The sequence below is a fragment of the Sarcophilus harrisii genome, chromosome 3 (genome assembly GCF_902635505.1).
Source record: "Sarcophilus harrisii chromosome 3, mSarHar1.11, whole genome shotgun sequence".
NCBI lineage: Eukaryota > Metazoa > Chordata > Mammalia > Dasyuromorphia > Dasyuridae > Sarcophilus > Sarcophilus harrisii.
The window spans coordinates 434,937,066-434,950,729 of record NC_045428.1 but is presented as its reverse complement, the minus strand read 5'-3'; the positions used below and the strand labels follow the sequence as shown (position 1 = coordinate 434,950,729).

At 37.5% G+C, this 13,664-nt stretch overlaps 1 protein-coding gene across 2 annotated transcripts in view; it reads right to left on the bottom strand.

Moving 5' to 3' along the window:
- Nucleotides 1-1,813: 1,813 nt before the first annotated feature.
- Nucleotides 1,814-13,664, bottom strand: part of KATNAL1 (katanin catalytic subunit A1 like 1) — a 77,283-nt gene continuing 65,432 nt past the window's right edge. For both annotated transcript variants that reach the window (XM_023499602.2, XM_003764492.4), the window contains 4 exons: nucleotides 13,396-13,522; nucleotides 11,716-11,850; nucleotides 5,194-5,320; nucleotides 1,814-2,086 (listed from right to left, as the gene is read on the bottom strand). In XM_023499602.2, coding sequence (XP_023355370.1) covers nucleotides 1,888-2,086; nucleotides 5,194-5,320; nucleotides 11,716-11,850; nucleotides 13,396-13,522 — 588 coding nt within the window. In that variant the 3' untranslated portion in view covers nucleotides 1,814-1,887. The remainder of the gene's footprint in view (nucleotides 2,087-5,193; nucleotides 5,321-11,715; nucleotides 11,851-13,395; nucleotides 13,523-13,664) is intronic.

Here is a 13,664-nt window from a genome sequence, read left to right as displayed (position 1 = left end):
ATAAGCTGCCATTACTTTCATGGTGGTCTGATTGCTTATATTTATTCTGAGTATTATAAATCTAAGAAGCTTAAGTATTCCATAAGATTACATCTTACCTTTAGGCACAAGCTAAAGTCAAATCTGTCAACTCCCTTGCAGAACTCTCCAAGGATAATTTAAAAGTTCCTCTTTCATTTAGATACAACTCCTTTCTGCCAGTGAGAATGTCAATATGGATGTGGTTCCATTCGTCCAGGAGTCTAACAACTGCCTTGTCATTAGACAGGGATTGCAGATTAAAACAATTGTTTAGTAAAATGATTATGCATAGACAGTCTAAGAACTACGTGATTCTTGGCACTTTCTGCCCCCTTTCCATTAATCTGACTAGACAGGCAGAAAGGAGCCAGCCACATGGGCTGAACAGCCATTTTGTATGTCAATCTGCTTTGTGATTCACTATGGCCACATAATTCCTATCTCAACCTGGCTGGAATGGCCTTTAACAGCAGGGCAAGCCTCCCACTGAGCCCATACCTGAAGCCTTTCCAGCCTTTAACAGCAGGGCAAGCCTCCCACTGAGCCCATACCTGAAGCCTTTCCAGGTTGGAACAAATTGCTAGAACCTGTACTCTACTAGCATAATCTGGGAGAAGCCAGGGTCATCTCTACAACCTTGATGATTTCAAGGTCAAGGGTTCAAGTCCTATTTCTGACACATAACAAGTCTGTGACCCTAATGACCTCAAACACCCTTTCTAACTATAAACTGGAAAATAGTTGCATATCTATAGATCTCAATTGTTATCATTACCTCCCCCTGAAGCTCCACCAAAAAACAAAACAAAAAAAAAAAAAACAACTCACATTTATATAGAGCATTGAGCCTTAACAAAGTACAAGAACCCTTTGAGGTAGGTATTACTTTTGATTTAGCCACAAATGTGTGTGGACAATTCACGAAAAAGATAGAATAGTTTAGTTTGCCAATAAAATCTATCAGAATTGAAACAATGGTAGGAGTGAGGAAAATAAAGGATCCATTTGTCGAAATAAATGAAAATGAAAATAAATCTAGATATTAAGAACATTTGCACATTTTGTTTGGAGAACACAAAATTTCCTTCATATCCTTTCCATATTCAATTTGATAAGCAAAAAAAGTAGGAATGTGAAATTGTATTCTTGATTTGATGATTCAAAGACCAAGCTATGGAAAGATATTTCTAACTAAAGACCTAAAAGAGACCTAAAAAATGGTTAAGTTGTTTAGGCAAGGACAACCACCAAAGCTATACTCTGGTACTTACAAGCTCTGAGAAAACGGAAATGGAGATTTATTTGTCAAACTCACTACTTCCAACAAAAACTGACTCAGAAACTTCTTTCAGCAACAAAACATAGATTTCCCACCTTGATACAAACCAATTTCTAATTTCAAAAGTTAACTTATTAGATTAGTTCCTGATGTACTTTTAATGTAGTAAAGAGAACTTAGGCAGTTCCATGAGGCATAGAGAAATGGATTAGAGACAGTTCCCTCTACATTAAGTGTAAACAGTTTTCTTCTAAAAGAAGACAGAATACTTTGTTAGTTCCTTTCACTGCTTCAACTTCCTTGACAAGCTGACCAGCAATCTGAAAGCCAAGGAAAAGCTGGGAACATCTGCCCAAGACCCTACTATGCCACAATGAATCTCACTTTCTCCAGAGGCTCTTCTTAGACCTCAAATACATCTTCTATTCTTCATAGTTTGTGTTTCTTGCCTTTAAATGAAAAGATGTTGAAAGAAGAAATCTTCCCTATGAAAAATTCAAATCTTTTAAAAGATTTCTAATACTTTCTTTTGCATTTTACAAACAAAATATAAGTCTCAATATAACAAAGAGAAAACAACATTAAAATTAAGCAGACCCAAATTCAACCATCCACTTTTCATACTTCTCTAGGTCTGCAGCAGACACAGACTTAGAGATTTTCTTCAATGCCAACTCAAAATCCCCTTTTGTAACAGGCATCTGCAGCTCTTCCTTAGAAAGGGCTCGGATCTCTTCTGGGCTTAAGCCATGGATGCGCCGTCTCATTGCCATTAGAGAAGCATCCCTGAGAGTACATAAAAATACATTAAAACAACTGCTACATATGCTAAAAACAAAATGAATGACTACTAAAAGAACATTCAAGAAAGGACCTGTTTTATAATGCTACGAAGCATTTTCCACCTAAGGAGTATGATGGGGTTCATAATAACAACAGTAATAATAATATTCGGTAGCTACAATGAGAAGCAGCAGATGTAATGGAAAGAGCACTGAAATGGCCTTGGAAAGCTGAGACTCAGCTCTGACAGCTGGCACTATCCACCTGTGTGAGATGGGCAGTCACTTCATCTTTGGGGCTTAGTTTCCTGAACAGTAAGAATGCTGAACCAGGTAACTGCTAAGATTCCTTCCACCTTAAAATTTATAACCTGATCTAGAAAGTCTCCCCAAACCTAAATCCTATAATCTTAAAATAATAATGGCATTCATTTATATAGGGAGGCAACCATGGCAAAGTAGATAGAGAGCTGGTCTCCATGCCAGAAGACATGGGTTCAAGTCCTGACTGCTCCTCACTCTGGCTATGTAACCTTGGGCACATCACCTTGTATCTCACTGTGCCATGCGACCCTCTAGGACCCTCTAGGCAGAGAAGGTGCCAACCTGCATTGGTAGAGGGAGTTTCCTCATCCAGGGGCTCCCTAGATCAAAGAACTCACAGGCCCAGTGAGGATCCCTATACCTTTCTTTTATGTAACTATGCAGTTTAAAAATAAATTTACATAATACCTCCTCATTTATTCCAGCAAAGTAATTCATACAAACATGATCCTTACTAATGGATGAGGAGATTAAGGTTCAAAGTGTGGCCTGGCCCTGGGTCACATGAAGAACAGGTGTCAATGGGTTTAAGGCATCAAGTACTCAAGCTCAAGCTCAGGGGCTCCTCTATGTCTAATGCTCTTACAACTCAGTTATGGAGTGTCTTCCCAATCAGCAAAACAGAAATATGATGAGAGCAACCTAAAATTCATGCTGGACAGCCCTACTTTTTAGTATCTACTCTAAGTGGCAGAAATCTTGAGAAATACTCCTTTTCTCATGAGCCAAACTTTGAATCAGATTGGTTTTGGTTTAAGGCCTGGTCTTTAAGAAAGAAATATAGCCAGTAAATCCCAAGGTATATTTAGAGGATTCACAGGTACAAAAGAGGGGGAAAGAATGCCTTAAGAGCATCTGCAGGGAAGAAAGGGGAAGGAAAGGAAGGAGGGGAGGGAAAAAGTAAAGAAAGGGGGGAGAGGGAGAGGAGAAAAGGAGGAAGAAAAGGAAGGAAGGAAGGGAGAAAGAAAGAAGGAAGAAAAGAAGAGAGAGAAAGAGAAGGAAGGAAAAAAGGGAGGGAGAGAGGAATGAAAGGGAAGGAGGGAAGGAAGGGAGGTAAGGAGGGAAAGAAATGAGAAAGGGAGGGAAGGAGAGAAGAAGAGAGATGGAGGGAGGAAGGAGAGAAAGAGGGAAAAGGAAATGGAGGGAGGGAGGGAGAGAAGGAGGAGAGAGGGAGAAAGAAAAGAGGGATGAGGGGAGAAAGGAAGGAAGGATGAAGAGAGGAAAGGAGGAGGGAGAAAAGGAGGAAGCTTCATTTGTTACCTGGTCTTAATCACAGAATGGGTACAGCCTCAGTCAAACAGGGACCTGTTAAAGACCTTAAACAGGCCAAGGTCTCTCAACTGCATCCAGGGCCATCTCCAGTCTGGCCACTGGACCCAGATGGCTCTGGAAGGGAAAGTGAGGCAAGTAACCTCGCACAGCTTCCCTCACTTAAATCCAATCCACTTGTATGTCATGGCTTCACCCCCCTGACAAAGAACAAGAAGCAGCTTTGAATAATCTATACTTAAAAGACACTTAAATAACAGGAACAGTATCTGTCTATGGCTTAATTTAATCAGAGGGGTAAAGCCATCTCTTTCTTTATTTGGAACTTAAATCCAAGCAGGAAAAAAACCACCAAAGCACTCTCCAACCTGTGGATTGTGGAGCCTTGTGACTGAATCTCTAGAACTGAGGAAAAGGTAAAGGTAGAGGGGCCAGCTTCTCTCTCAAGCCTGACTGAATCCCTGCACTGGCTAGTAGACAAAAGGTTACTCTAGGTGCCAAGCACTGTGGACTAAGAAGGTGCACAGAGAAGAGTATGGATCACAACAGATATTCTGAGAAGAAAAAATAGACCTGGCAACAACTGGCTGGAGGGACAAAGAAAACGATACCCTCGAGATGGAAAGTAAGAGCACTGCCTGGGAGGAAAGACCAAATGAAACAGATGCCAGAAGAAATCCTTGGCAACATTATTTCAGAAACATTTATCTCTATTATAACTCTATACCTCCTCTACTTAGAGACTACACAAGTGGACCCAGAAGAAACTAAAGAGGCAGATGAAGAAACTCAAGTCTGTTGAGGTGAAGTGATTGCCTGAAGTCACCCAGTAAGCCAGCAGGTGAAGGGGGTCTCCACATGCAGCTTCTGGTTTCCAAGTCCAGGGCTCTGTCCACTATGCCTTCATGCTGCTGTTTAAACATCTGCACTTTAATGCCACAATATACATACAAAGTAATGATTGTACTGATATTGAAATCAGCTTAGGCACATGATTTAAGATTTTTGGGATTTTAGTTTTTAAACTAATGGGAAAATATAGTGAAGAGAGCTTTATGTCACTTAAAACAATAGAAAAAAATAAATTCATAAAACATAACTCCTGTTTATTTATTTCAAAGTGTTATGCCAGCTTTAATTTCCTCATATAGACATTTAGCCATTAAGATTATTATGTGACATCATTTAAGTGTAAGGAGGAAAGGTGCAAGTGACCAAAATGTAGCAAATACAGATCAGCATGCAGCCCTCACCCCACTCATTCCTCCCTGAAGCCCAGAGTTTACTCAACATTGTGAAAGAGGGCAGGAAACCAAATGACTACCAGAAGAATATTCTAATTATGACCAATGACATTAAATTGTAAACAACTGATACAAAGTATTACCTGAAAAGAGTATTATAATTACGTTGATAATTATGTTTAATTCCTAGACAAACTTTTTTTACTTCAGATTTTCTGGGTTTTTAAAAAATAATTACTAAGTTTTGTTTTGATTTTTTAAAATAAAGAAATACCTGCAAACGTTTGTTATATCAGCACCAGAATAGCCTTCAATCTTCTCTGCTATCTCTTCTAATTGAATGTCAGGATCTAATTCAACTTCACGAAGATTGATCTTAAGTAGCTCTGCTCTACCTTTTGCTGAAAGAAAATTTCTTGTTAAAGATTTTTACAAACTTTTTTTTACTCCAGAGCTATCATAATCACGGACAAAAACCTGGGAAAAGAAAGAAGTACTGTGCAGAGAATAATTAATTCTGTGGCTCTGACTCACTATATCATGACTCAGGAACCCTTATTCACAGCCTTGGCTTTTGTATCTGAAACAAACATTGCTTGACAACTAATGACAAGCAGGTGCAGAGTTCTAATAACAAAGCTTGACATCAAATGAGAACTTAACTAATTCCTGGTGATTGCCTGATTTATAGGCAGGAATTAGGTATACCTATAAATTATCAATTAATTAATCAATAAACATTGTTAAATGCCTATTTGGTACCAGAGGTACTGTGCTCAGGGATGATAAGAGTCAAGAGATAGATCCAAACCTCAAGGAGCTTACAATTTAATAAAGCAGACAACATACAAATGCATACAAAACAAGCTAAATACAGCCTCAGTAGGAGATAATTAAGAGAGGGAAGCACCAGAATGAAGAGAGGCTGAGGAAGGCTTCCTGTAGGAGGTCAGATTTGAAGTGAGACTTGATGGAAGCCAGAGGCAGGAGTGGAAGTAGGCCAGGGAAAGCCTTTTGTGCATTCAGGACAGGCAGAGAATGTGGCTGGAGCTGGGGGGTGGACTATCTTGTTTGTGGAACATTCAGGTGGCCACTGTCACTGGGCTGAGAAGCATGTGTCCAGTCAAGTGTAAGAAGTCTAGAAAGTGGAAAAGAGGCCCAGTGATATGGCCGTTATGCTCGGACCCCAAGCAAAGAGAATTGTGGGTTTGTTCCCAGAGGCCACTGGGCTCACTAGGGAGACTGGTTTCTAGAGCTTATGAGTAGTAGGGCACCATAAGGAAAATCCCTTTTGTGGCTATACAGAGGAGAGGCTGAAATAGAGCAAGGCTGGAGGCGAGCAGGCCCAGCTACTGGTTGTGGTAACGGGGGCATGGGACCGCACCAGGGTGAGATAGTAGCCTCAGAGGAGAGAAGGGGGTAAGAGATGGGACAGAGGTAAAATCAACAGGTCTGGGTGCCGACTGAATGGGGTAGGGATAAGACGGCCTTCAATAACAGGGAAGTTAGGAGCCAGAGAGGGTTGGGGAACACTGATTTGGAGATGTCTCCTGAACACCCTGTTCGAGGAGTATGAAGAACAGCTAGAGATATATGATTACAAGTCAGCAGAAAAACTGGGACAAGAAAGGTCTGGACTGGAGAATTGTCAGTACAGAGACAGTAATTAGAGCACATGAGAGGGCACCAAGCGAAGTCGCACAGAGGAAGAAGAGGGCTCAGGACAGAACTCTGGGGGACACCTACAACCTGGAAGGGGAGACAAGAAAAGAGAAGACAAGCAGATGCAAAGGGAGGAAAACCAGGAAAGCAGGGAGGAGAACCAGGAAAGGGAGGCATCCCCAAAGCCTAGAGAAAAGAAAGCAGCGAGGGGGAGAATAGGCACAACAGGGTCAGAGCCTTCAGGGACTTAAAGGGAAAACTGAGGAAATACCATTGGATAGGGCAACCAAGAGATGCTGGTCACTAGAGTCAGAAGCTTTGTTGGGATGATAGAGAGGAAGCCAGATGGGAAGGGTACAAAAGAGAGTGAGAGGAGCCCTGGAGAGGCATTTCACCCCAAAGGGCACAAGATACACAAGAGGATGGAAGCACAGTGAGAGTTTTCTAAGGGGACACATGGCCAGGTTTCTGGGCAGCACAGAGGAGAACACTGACAATAAGGGACCTCTGTCACTCATCAGGAATGACAGAGAGAGTAATCTGGGGAGGAATGAGGTCACCTGGACAGATAGAAGGTATAAGCTGGCTACAAAGGAAGGCCACTTCTTCATGTGAAACAGGAAAAGGAGGAGATAGTAGCCAAAAGAGTCTGAGTGATTGAAAATGATGAAGAGAAGAAATGAGAGAGTCCATGGTAAATGGTTTCAATATGAGAAAGCACAGGCTTAAAAGGAAATCTTTCTGAAAGAATTTTCAAACTAGTCTATAAAAATGTAAATATTAGTAAACATAAATGCTACTCTGGAAATCAATGAAAATTAAATTTTGCTAAAAACCATTTTGCAAAACTACACAATATAAAATATTTTATTCAGTCTTTATTCTTTTTAATAGATTGGTAATACTATCAACCGTTCTTTCCTCTCTTGGCTTTCATGAAAAGTTCTCCTCTTTCCTGTCTAATATTCCTTCTCAGTCTCATTTGCAGAATATCCCACTCCCTAACTGTGAATGTCCCCAAAATTTCTATCTTAGGACCTCTTCTTTCTCCTAAAATACTCTTTCTGATCCATTATTTCATCCATGTAAAAATCTCCCTCTGCTGATGAAAATCATGACCTCTGTGCTGTTGACAGATGGCTGCATGAGTTGCCATGGCCAAAATAAAACATCATCTGACAGCTAATCTTTTGATGACAAGCTTCTGAGTTTAGTCTGGCCCCTAGATGAGACACACATAGTTCATCAATAGGACTTAGAATCAAACACTTTCAATTTAAAAGGATCGAAAGCATTCTTGGAAATCTAAGTATCCTCTTTTGTACGATTTACTCCAATATACATACACAGCCAAAAGGATGACAATCAGTGGGGTTAAATATTCACTATTGGACAATTAACTCTGCTAAGTCCTGGACATACAAAGAAGGGAAAAAATAGTGTCTCTTCTCAAACAGCTCACAGGCTATTGGAGAAAAATGAGACCTAAACAAACAGGTATAGAATAGAGAAAAATTAATCTGAGAGGGAATGCTCTGGTGCCTAAGAAAAGGCTTTCCTGCAGAGGGTGGCACTGAAACTAAGCCTCTAAGGAACTAGAAGTCAGCTTCATGCCACAATGAGTTTCTGGTATAGGGCTTCACAGGAGGCATAATAGGACATATCAGAAAACTGACGAAGAAACAACTCAGGTTCATACATATTTGTGCCCTGGCCACTGCTTCTCCAGGCACTGCAATTACAACTACTGTAGACAAGAAAACACCAAAATCCTTGGCTCTGACACACTGCTTTATCATTGGAAAAGACACTTTAAAGGATGCACTATCTTTGGCTTTCATGCTCCAGTTAAAGGATCTAGGGCGTTTGCATGTGAATTGAAAATTTCTATTGGCTCCCCCAATAAAATGTGTGCTCCATAAGGGCGGGGTCTGCTTCTACTTTTCTGTTAGCATTCCCAGTGCTGAGCACAATACATTGCACATACTAAGAGTTTAATAAATGCTTTTTCCTATTTAATCCATATTTCTTTTTTTTTCTTTAGAAAAATTAGGTGGATTAAAATTAAGTTTCCTAGGAAAGAAGATTCAGAGGTCTGGGTCTCTGTGTAACGGATTTCTGTTACAGTAACTTACTCTCCTTATGGCTTTATCATAGTCATGGGACACAGCAGCAGAGCCCTCCACAAATTTCACAAGTAGAAAAAAGACTTGTAGCCTTCTTTCTCATGATAACTAGGATCCAAATGTAAAACTATTTCCCAAAATAAAATGTGATCTTGAAAAATGTAATTTAAAAATTCTTAGTTTTCCAAGTTTTACCCTTACCATATCACCTACCTTAAAATTAATTCCACAAACATATGAAGTACCTAACATATTCAATACTGTGCCATCTGCAGAGGACACAGAAATGAAACAAAGAACAAATCTTGTCCTCAAGGAATTCACTAGATAATGAGGGAGGTGATAAGACACACACTTGTCATTATGGTACAAGGCAGAATGTGAGAAGTGTCCAAATTAATGCTATGAAAAATTTGAGGGTTAATAACTACTTTTGTAAATGCTATATTGGTTCAGAAGTGCTCTCCCAGTAAGCAGCCACATCCAGGCAATTCAAAGCACTTTGCATTTTGTGTAAGACCTTTAAGCTGAGAGGCAAATAACTGGATGATAGTAAAATTACATATCTAGTTGAATATAACAATGGTATTTTTTAAAGTTGCATCCACTGGACTAGAGAGAAACTTCAAGGAAAGAATACTATATTTTTTATATCCCTTGATATTTTCTTTCCAAATTGATTCATTCAAAGGCTCAAGTATATATCACTAGGATTCTAAGGCCTTTAATTAAAAGTCATAGTTTTATCAATGATTGTTGGGAGACTGCAAGTAGAGAATCTATCACTTTTATACAAATGGATTAAGTATATTTAACTCACATGTTTGTTCATTTTTTTTTTGTTCATGCATAAAGGCTCTAAATAAACAAGGTGATTTATTTAGCTATTTCAATTACAAAGATACAAAATATTAATTGGCAGATATGCTTATTGATCATTGGTATTCATACAGCATCAATGAATTGATCTATCAATAAAAATAAAACCTCTGCTATTATATTAAGATCTGTTTGACACAATAAGAAAACGTGCAGGTAATTTCAAGGGTTGCTGTTCTCCAGAACCATACAGTTAGGAAGACAAAATTGACATATGAGAATGGGGTAGAAGCAATGCTAAACATACCATCATTATTGTAACAAGAATTCAAATGATATTCCAGTAACACTAAAAAAACTTGTTTTCAGGGAGATGAGATTTAAGCTAAGCTTTGATTTAGTTAGGTAGAGGGGAAGAAAGGATATTCCAAACAATAGGAGAATGAAAGATATGGAGCCAGGAATGCACCTAGTGTGCATTTTACACTACACTACATTAGTGAGATAAAGTGAGGTTGTGAGGGATAGAGGTTGAGGAGTTGTGGGAAAGGCAGGCACAGACAGATACAGTGAGACTATATACAGTGTATATATGCTGTATATATCAGTGAGATCATGTAGAATCTTGAATGCAAAGCAAAAATCCAAATTTGGATCTGATGAAATACAAAACAACACCAGCACAAGTCTTCACACAGGAGAATGTCTCAGTATTTTAGGAGGATCTGTATTTGGACTGGGTAAAGAAGTCAAACTCTTGTAATCGAGACCCACTGTGAGGTAATAAAGGCAAAGAAGTTAGTATCTGTAGAAACAGAGAGGTTTAAAAAGCAAGTAGTCTTAACTTGTAAAGTTAAATTACTGAAAATTAAAAGTTCATTTTACTACTGTGCTTAATATTCTGATTTCTGCTGATTTTTACCATGTTCAAATTTTTTCTTTTCTTCTGGAAATTTCCATTAATTTTTCTGGGTAAAATGGCATTCTTGATGTGGTTCTCTTTGTTTTTCTGGTTCCTTCCAGATTCTTCTCCTTTCCATATTTCTAGTCCTTACTTTTAGAAAATAATACTGTTCCCTTCATTGAGTCTCCTTTTGTTATGGTCCTCTTTCCCATAAGATCATCTCCTAGTCTCTTCTCTCCATCTTTTCCTAACAACTTATCTTCTATGTACTATTTTGTCTTTTAGCTCTTTCTGGTACAAAATCATAAAAGCTCAGGGCTGGAAAGGATATCAGAGGCCAAGTCTAATAAGATCCAGAACAATAGTCCTTTTTTAAATGCCTGACAAGTGTTTTCTTTGATTTAAGCCTCCACTGAAGGAGCACACTGCACATGTGTAAAGCTTTAAGAAATATTTCCTGGTATCAATCCTAAAATTGCCTCAGTACCTTCTACCCACTATAAGCAATTCTTCCCTCCAAGAAGCAGGGAAGACTAATTCCTCTTATCCGTGAAATCCTTTCAGTCACTCAAAGACAGCTATCATCTACCTACTGAGCCTGCTCTTCAACAACACATCCCCAGTATATCTTCACAGTGTATGTGTTCAAGGTCCTTCATCACCCTGGTTACTGTCTTCTAGACTCTATCCAGATGACCTATGTTTTTCCTAATGTGACACCCAACCAAGAATTCTCTACCAGAAATGGTCCAACCACAATACAATAGGACTATTGTCTTTCTCATGCTAAACACTCTTGATACAGCCTAGGACTGTTTCTCTTTCTTAGCTATAATAGCTATAATATAATATTGATTCAAAGTGATATACTGATTCATAGTGAACTTGCAGTCCACTAAGACATCCAGAACCTTTTAAAATAAACTGCTGCCTAATCATGCTTCCCCCATCTTTTGTATTTAGATACTGGATATGGGGTGTGGTTTTTTTAAATCCAAGTGAAAAACTTTCACATTTATTCTCATTTAATTTCATCTATTTTGATTCAATCCAATGTCCCAGAATCACCAGTTCTTTCCAAATACATTCTCTGTATACCAAGGTGTTAGCAATCCCTTCCCAACTTTTTAATATGCAACACATTAACACAATAAAGTTACATAGATTTTTTTTTTTCAAAAAGGCTAACACTGGAAATGAAGATAATTAAAGAAATGTTATAATAACAAAGTTGCAAGAAATAACATAAAAAACTCAAAAGCATAGCAAAAGATAGGAATCATACCTGTTGGTAAAGGTATATAAATTCTTTTCTCTAATCTCCTTCGCAAAGCTTCATCAATGTCCCATGGGAAATTAGTGGCAGCCAACACCATAACCATTTTAGAAGGATCATCATTTTCTAGAGCTCCTCCAACCCCTATTGGATTTTTTTTCGTCAAGAGAAAAATTTTTTAAATTTTAGTAATCTAACAAAAAATATAATATTTTTTATTCTGTCCTTTATCATTTGTACTATAAAATATACTAAGATGGGATTCTCTCACATGTAGTAGAGGGAAGACTATTATATAAGCTGATAACTAAAAAAAAGATAACTTTTTAAACATATTTCCTTATGAATCATTTGGGAAAAAAAAATTATAACAAAAGAGAAAAATCACGAGAAAAAAAAAACAGAAGAAAAAGGAAAAAAGTGAACATAGCTTGTGTTAATTTATATTCAGTCTCTATAATTCTCTATGAATGCAAATGACATTTTCTATCCAATGTTTATTGTGATTGCCTTGGATCACTGAATCCCTAAGAAGAACTAAGTTTTTCATAGCTGATCAACACAAGATTTTGCTACTTCTTACTGTGTACATACAACATATTCCTGGTTCTGCTTATTTTGCTCAGCATTAGTTCATGTAAATCTTTCCAAGTTTTTCTAAAATCAGCTTGTTAATCATTTTTATAGAACAATAATATTCCATTACTTTCATGTACCATAACTTATTCAGCCATTTCCCAACCGATGGCATCTACTCATTTTCCAATTCTTTGCCACCACAAAAAGAGCTGCAAACACTCTCACATTGGAAGGAAAAGTAAAGTAACATTTATATTTTCTCCACAATAAATGTTAATAGAAAAGAAAGAAGTGATGAGTGGAGAGTGATAGATAAGGAAGATATTCTGTTTCTATTTCTTTCTTTCTTTCTTTCTTTGGCCAGGAAGCTTTTTTAATTTCTTAATACTCCTAAAACCTTAAAATATTAAAAATGGACCTAATGGTTATTCATTAATAGAAACATTATGTCATTCATTGGCAAGGTTAAAATAAGTGTAAGATAAAGGTAAGGTAAAATAAATGTTTATGGTGTTTGATTTTCCTGAATGAGTTTTTTTTAAACAAAATATCTTTAGCATAAGCAATGCTGCCCAGAAATTATACAATCAAAACTCAAAATAACTATATGTTATTAAGCTTCTACTTCTCTCAACCTCAAATAGTCAAATAGCACAATAAGGTTCTTAAATTCACCATTCTCCAATTCACCATCTCAATAAAAGACTAAATCAATTTATAGCATGATTTTTTTTAAATTAACAAAATTGTCAATGAGGTTTGAGCTCTACCATTGCACCATCTGCTACCTATATGCAATATACCAGGCCAAAAGAAAACAGCTGTATTGATTTTATATAACATGGGTCTCTATTTCCTTTAACATCTGAACAAGGAGGAAATAGTAAGCTTTTTTGTTGACAAAGACTAAGTCCTAAACTTCTATATACTTTGTAGTGTCCAACAGTGTAAAAGGCATAAAGGATATATAAACAGTACTACCTTGGATAGTTACTTAATAATGTTCTTTGGACAATATTTCAACAAAAGAATAAAAATAAAAGTTATCTTCAACATAAAATCTAAAAAGAAAGCAGCTTAGACTTAAGAAAGTACTTAAACATTTATTACCATCCATCTGAATGAGTAGTTCAGATTTGACTCTTCGACTTGCCTCGTGTTCATCAGAAGTGCCTCTGCGGCTACAGATGGAATCAATCTCATCAATGAAAATTGTTGTAGGTGCATAAAATCTAGCCTTTGAAAAAATATTTTTTAAATTGTTGTAGAAAAGACAGATAAAATATTTTAGAAAAGTTAAAAAATTGGAGGAAGAGGGAAAAGGTTCAGAACCAGCACTTTCATAGTTCTTGTTTTTAACATCATACTGCACAGTTATT